The sequence below is a fragment of the Monopterus albus genome, unplaced genomic scaffold, assembly GCF_001952655.1.
Source record: "Monopterus albus unplaced genomic scaffold, M_albus_1.0 scaffold69.1, whole genome shotgun sequence".
In the NCBI taxonomy this organism is placed as follows: domain Eukaryota; kingdom Metazoa; phylum Chordata; class Actinopteri; order Synbranchiformes; family Synbranchidae; genus Monopterus; species Monopterus albus.
Genome location: NW_018127949.1, coordinates 1277246 through 1283412, shown reverse-complemented (window position 1 = coordinate 1283412; position 6167 = coordinate 1277246). Strand labels below are relative to the sequence as shown.

Sequence of the window (6167 nt, the reverse complement as noted above, 5' to 3'; positions counted from 1 at the left end):
TGCTGAACCTTGATGTCATCAGCCATGACAGTGTAGTTGTGGAGCCGTGTGCGATATTCCAGATCACTGGCCAGCGCCTGGGCCTTTTTGGCATGGCTCAGGTTAATCATGTCCAGAGGCAAGCTGTACTGGCCCCGGCTCTCCCTGGAGCCCTTTTTGTACTCAATCTGCAGTTGTGATGATAAAGAAAATAAAAAGTTGCATCTAGTTGTACTGTTTGAGTCAGACAACTCTTATAGCTACATTGAATGTTATGTGTGGAAAAAATGTACTCTAACGCCAATAAGTATTGATCAGAATGACTTCTACATACATCACTGCTCATCTTGGCCACTTGAAGAGAGTGCAGGGTCTTGGAGTCGCTCACGTTGACCCCCATTGCCTTCTCCTTGTTCTTCAAATAACTCTCCTTGTATTTAATCTGAAACATATACCTGTCTGAATTAGTTTCATTTGCCAGCAATTACATCTGATAAATTCCACTTAGGTTTTTGTTCAGACATCAGCTCAGTCTCACTCAGACTGTATCTTGTTGCAGTGGAGCAGAATGCAAGTTTGCTTACATCACTGGCAAGGTCTCGGGAAGCCTTAGCTGCTTTGACACTCAGGTTGTCCAAGCTGATGTCCCAGGCTTTAGACTTGGTCTTCTCCCATTCCTCTTTATATTTAATCTGGAGTGACAATAATGGATTATCAAATCATAACTTCATGAATGAGCAGCGATTTGCTATGACCATGTGAACTGGTTTTGGAGTGTGAACGCAGGCTTGTGCGTGCATGTGTGAGAAAGTGTCTGTGTTAACTCACATCACTGCACAGAGCAGCATTGGCTTTGGCCATTTTGATTTGGGGCAGGTCCTGGGATAGTGTGTACTGATGCTTTGTCTTCTCATAGCCTGCTTTGTAATTTAGCTGAAGGACACATTAATGACACATTCAAACACCATGGTTAATCAATTGGAAAGTGCTGATAAGGCTGGTGTTAATCAAAGTGTATATCAGCTTTGTGCAGTTTACTTACATTGCTGACAAGCTGAGCGTTTTTCCTTGCTAAAACAATCTCAGGAGTTTCTGTCACATGACTGTACTTGACCTGGTCAATATGTTGCCTGTAGATCTTCTGCAGTCATACAGACATAAACAATTTCACAAATATGTCTGTCACATAAGGTGATGCAGCTACTAGAGAAAAATATCTTTACGGTTGTGATGTTTAGGTTGCAATTTAAAAAGTCATTTGCATATGTGGGCTACATATTGCATTTCCACTGTAAAAAATGACACTTAAGATTGGGAGTCATTTTGTGAGAACTAACATCTTTTAGTGGGTCCAGTTTCCTTTGACTTTGGTAGCCTGGTGTGATGGTGGCTGGGTAGTTGTATTCACCCTGCTCCTGTTCACAGCCTTGTTTATAAGCAATCTGAAATGTAGAAAAAGACTACAGTGAAATCACTGATACAGAAGCGTTCATTTATTTTTTAATCACAATTTATAATCCTGTCCTTATCAGCTATGCATTAAAGTAAGGAACTGTGCATCTAATAAATATATTATAATGCATTAAATCTCATATGCAGTAGATATATTAATCATTTCTACATTTTTGTCTACATTAAACAATATTAAGAAAAAGATTCAAGTTCAAAATGTCAAAGTAATTAAGAAAAACAATCTAAGCAGAGTTTATGTGGGGGCTATGAAACTATAAATAGCATTTCTAGAAAAAAAAAAGGCTTACATCACTTGCCAGCTTCCTCGCTTTCATGGCATGCATCATCTTTTTATCAATTCCCGAGTCTTCATAGTGGCCCTTCATATCAGCAATGTACTTCTCTTTGTACTTGTTCTTTTAAAAATTTTGAAAGAAAGAGAAAAAAATCAGCATTCAAGGGTTTAATACAACCATAATATCCACAAGCTTACCCGTGTTATATACAGGAAGAGCAAATATATCATTTTACAAGTTATTTGTACTTATAAAAATAAAGTGAAATAAAGGTGTGTCATACTAACATCACTCGTGAACTTGGCAACTTTAGCAGCATTTTGAAACTGTGGTGTCTCACAGAAATTAATGCTGTGACCTTTGCTGTTCTCCAGATCCCTTTTATACTCCACCTGTTAAAAAGGTCAAATAAAAGCAGCAGCTTTGTAATATTTTTCATTGTAATGTCTTTTCATTTGTTCAGACAGTCAAAGCTTATCCTTTCTGGCACCAAGGCGCCAGTCATCTCATTCATCTGCTAAATATACAGAACAATTTGTGTGTCTGCATCATCAGTGACACTCCATCATAAATCAAGAGTTACTGAGATGAACCTTTAATCTTAAATATGCTGTGCCAAGCTTAACACAGACAGTGTGACACCATTAAACGTGACAGCCCCTTTACTACTAAAATATCACACAGGGAGAATGCTGTCACCTTTAACCAGTGAAATTAAACTGGAGTATTGCTCACAGACAGGCAACAACTAGTGGGAGGCCAGATTCATAATACATACTTGTAGGTAAGAGTTATATGTCTACAAGGCCCAGAATAGTTGCCCTGAGTGCAGCACTGTGCTCCTGTCTGAGGTAACATTAGTAACATGTCCCATGTTGCTGGAGGTAAGCTGTAACAGACAGGCATTTCAAAGATGCCTAAAATGCAGGTTGACTGCTGGACACTGACACAGAGTGCCCAATACATCCAGCTCTTAAACAGACACACACTGAGTAGCAACACTTTCATCTGGAAATGCTTTGTCATAAACCTTAGCACATGATATTTATAAAAGCCAACTTCTTGACTGTAGTTCACCTCACTGACAAGCTGGTTGATCTTTTGAACATTCTTTAAAACTAGATTGTCCTCAGATGTCAGACTATGGAAATATTTTAGCTGCAAAGGGATGAAAGAAGATGTAGTGCATGCAAAGTAGGGGGACAGGGTGCTGTGCTACTGTGTGACCCAGAGACTATCAGTACATAATTAAACACACACACATAGAGCCCAATTCGATCAGGGGAGGAGATTTTAAAGACTGACGACATAGGGAGGCCTTCTCATTGTAGTGCATCACTTGTTCTGCACAGTGATGACAAGGTCAGATGATGGATGAAGCTGAAATAATATTGTAACAGCAATTAAAACCAGTTCACATGGATACACAGCTGCTCAGGCTCACTTTTTTACTGCACACCCTTAAAATGTTTGACTCAACATCTGCTGTAGGTACTTCTTGTTAAGGATGTAGAGCACATGTATAGATTGTATAAATTACTGTACTGTAAAGTTGATACTCACATTGCTTGCATGTTCCTGTGCCTTCTTAGCCAGATGATAACTAGGAGTGATCATTGCAGGGAAACTTCCTTTGCCTCGCTGCTGCTCATACTCTTCAATATATGCAATCTGCAGGCAAGGGAGCTCAATTTAGTTCACAACATAATGTAATCCAAGTAATTCATAAAGAACTATAAACTAGTTTCTGAAATGAAATAACGGTGGGATATTCTGGTTACGTAATGTTATCAGTGGCTTCCTTACCTGACTGAAGAGCTCTGCGTTTTCTCTGGCATGAGCTGCTTCAGCTACCGCAGCCTCTGCGCTAGCTTTACCCTTCATCTCCTGTTCATACATCTGACGATACTTTATCTGACAGGACATGAAACCCATTACCAATCATATGTAACAGTGTTTGTATGCATTGGTGTACATTTTTATATTCCCTACTTACATCACTGGCCTGCTCTGTGGCCTTCTTTGACACTTTGTATCCAGGTGTAAGGTGTGCAGGGAAACTTCCTTTACCTCTCTGCTGCTCATACTCTTCTGTATAGGCATACTGGAAGAAGAAAAAGAATGATTCAGGCACACAAAAATGTCTGTTAAGTTGACAGAGTAACTAAAATAGGCTGTGTTTTGTCAGTGTCATCGAGTCTAAAGTCAATTAAAATACAATTAATATTGTTAAGTCATCATGGAAGGCTGAATGAAAAGCTTACATCGCTAACAATTTGTCCTTGTTTCTTAGCCAGAATCACTTCTGGGGGGTCAACAAATGCGGTGTACTTTGAAACTCTTTCCTCGTGTCCTTTTTTATATTCCAGCTGCAGAGAAAGAAAACAAATATGTTAATAGGGCTCCTTGGGTATAAAGTCACAACAGCTACTGACAGAGACACAAATTAAGCTTGGGCTAAACACTGATGTGAATTATGATTACATTCATTTGAGCTTTCTAGTCTAGATAAATAATAAAATTGATCAATTTACATTACTGGCCAAAGTACTGGCTTTCTTCGCAGCTTGATAAGCTGGGGTGATCATGGCAGGGAAGCTGCCTTTTCCTTTCGACTGCTCAAATTCTTCTGTGTGATTCACCTGCCGAAAAAGCACATAATCAATACTGATACATAACAGTTTCATTTTCTTTTTATGTAAGCTATTTAACAGTCCATAACACAATAGCAACATATTTAGGTTTTGCACTCACATCACTGGCAGTCTTCTCTACCTGAGACCTTGTTACTATTTCCTGGTTGGTCATCATCCCTGAATACCATGTCTGCTGCTGTGAGAACTGCGACTGAGACTGAAAGGCCTGTTTGGATACAGAAGACAAAGTTAATCATTTTTAGACATTCACGGGACAGATCATACTCTCCTCAAGCCTCCCAGCCCTGTCTACTTCTTCTTTAGTTTATATCCATGAAGTGGTAAGAACTGGCACTCCTTTTAATTTAGTGCAAATACACTAACAGCACACAACTAACACTGGATTAAATTCAAGTCCTATAGCAAATAGAATGTGATTAAATTCAATTTATTTGTACAGCACCAATTCACAACAACAATCGTCTCAAGCCACTTTACATAATAAGGTTTAGACCTTACACTATTATATGGAAAGGAGAGGAGATGGTGTTTTATACATTAACACCTACTGTACAAACTACTAAAAGACTGCAAATACCCTCCACAATCACTAAAATCATAAAATATAATCAGTTCCCAATATTTCTAAATCCAATCCAATTCAATCTTAATTTTGATCATTTTATGTAACATCTGGAATTACTGCACAAAATTACTATTTGTAAAGGTAAATGATACTAGGAACAAAAAAGTGGAGAAGTAGGATTGTTTAATTCATATAGATTACCGGTATATAGATTTTCTTATTTGTGTAAAGGTCAGAATTTGAACTGGAACTCCCTTTAACTGGGTTTAACAGCCATTCGCTCTGCTGGGAGCTCACCTGGCTGGCCATCTGATTGGCTAGACGAGCCTTCTCCAGCTCCATGGACTTCATGTCTAAGTGGAAGGTGGACATAAAGCGCTCGCCATCTTCACGATACTTCAGCTACAAATGCACATAGATGACAAGCATTAAGCCAAGGCCGGCACGCATTTGCACATGCGCACACTAGTCTTGTGTTTGCAGCATTCACTTTAGAATGCATAAAATAATCATACTAAAAACTGTTAGCCCCAGCTGATATTAGTCTGCCACCAGACTTATGCTGTCAGGTTGAACCCAGACAATCTGCACCTCACATGCTTAATGATGAAGGGGTAATATTAGGGTGTTCTTATTAATACTGTAACTGAGATGTCCCAATCAAGATGAAGCTGGACCTGCCAAAAAGATCCAAAATAGGGCACAGAGTGATGAGACTGAGCTGTTTGCTAAGGATCCTTAAATTGTAAAAATGTTCAAAACTAAAATAAGAATGGCTGGACACCAGGAAATAAGGGAGAGAACTTGCTAACAATAAACATTTGGTACAACTTTCTGAAACTCAAGGTAACCATATCTAGAAAATAGTTAAAAGCTAAGCGCTACATTTTTGCCAAAATAAGATATTTTAGGTGTTCAGCCAGACAGGGCTGAGGGTCACTCAGTGTGGCGTGAAGTCAGCCATCAGATCAGATATCACCCCAACCAGTCCCATAACTCTCTGGTGGCATAAAGCAGTAGCTGATGAGCTTGCTAGCCTACTGCTAATATAAGCATAGCATGAACATGTAGCCACAGACAGACTCAGACAGACCAGAACAGGTGGCAGGGCAGGGGAGAGGACGGGATGTGAGGCTGTTTTTCCTGATGTATAATTTTAGCCCCCTGAAACACAAAGTTGGCTAACCGGGGGGGGGGGGCGCGTCGGCTCGGTCACAC

The 6167-nt window shown here is 39.5% G+C and overlaps 1 protein-coding gene across 1 annotated transcript in view; it reads right to left on the bottom strand.

Annotated features, from left to right (window-relative positions):
• The window catches only part of nrap (nebulin-related anchoring protein), an 18886-nt gene that overhangs the window by 9861 nt on the left and 2858 nt on the right, over positions 1-6167 (bottom strand). The window contains exons 6-20 of the mRNA XM_020605232.1: positions 5247-5351; positions 4482-4589; positions 4262-4369; positions 3992-4096; positions 3724-3831; positions 3534-3641; positions 3291-3398; positions 2015-2119; positions 1740-1847; positions 1317-1421; positions 1022-1120; positions 808-912; positions 564-671; positions 314-421; positions 3-167 (exon numbers count right to left, since the gene is read on the bottom strand). Of these exons, the coding sequence (XP_020460888.1) occupies positions 3-167; positions 314-421; positions 564-671; positions 808-912; positions 1022-1120; positions 1317-1421; positions 1740-1847; positions 2015-2119; positions 3291-3398; positions 3534-3641; positions 3724-3831; positions 3992-4096; positions 4262-4369; positions 4482-4589; positions 5247-5351 (1653 nt within the window). The remainder of the gene's footprint in view (positions 1-2; positions 168-313; positions 422-563; positions 672-807; positions 913-1021; positions 1121-1316; positions 1422-1739; positions 1848-2014; positions 2120-3290; positions 3399-3533; positions 3642-3723; positions 3832-3991; positions 4097-4261; positions 4370-4481; positions 4590-5246; positions 5352-6167) is intronic.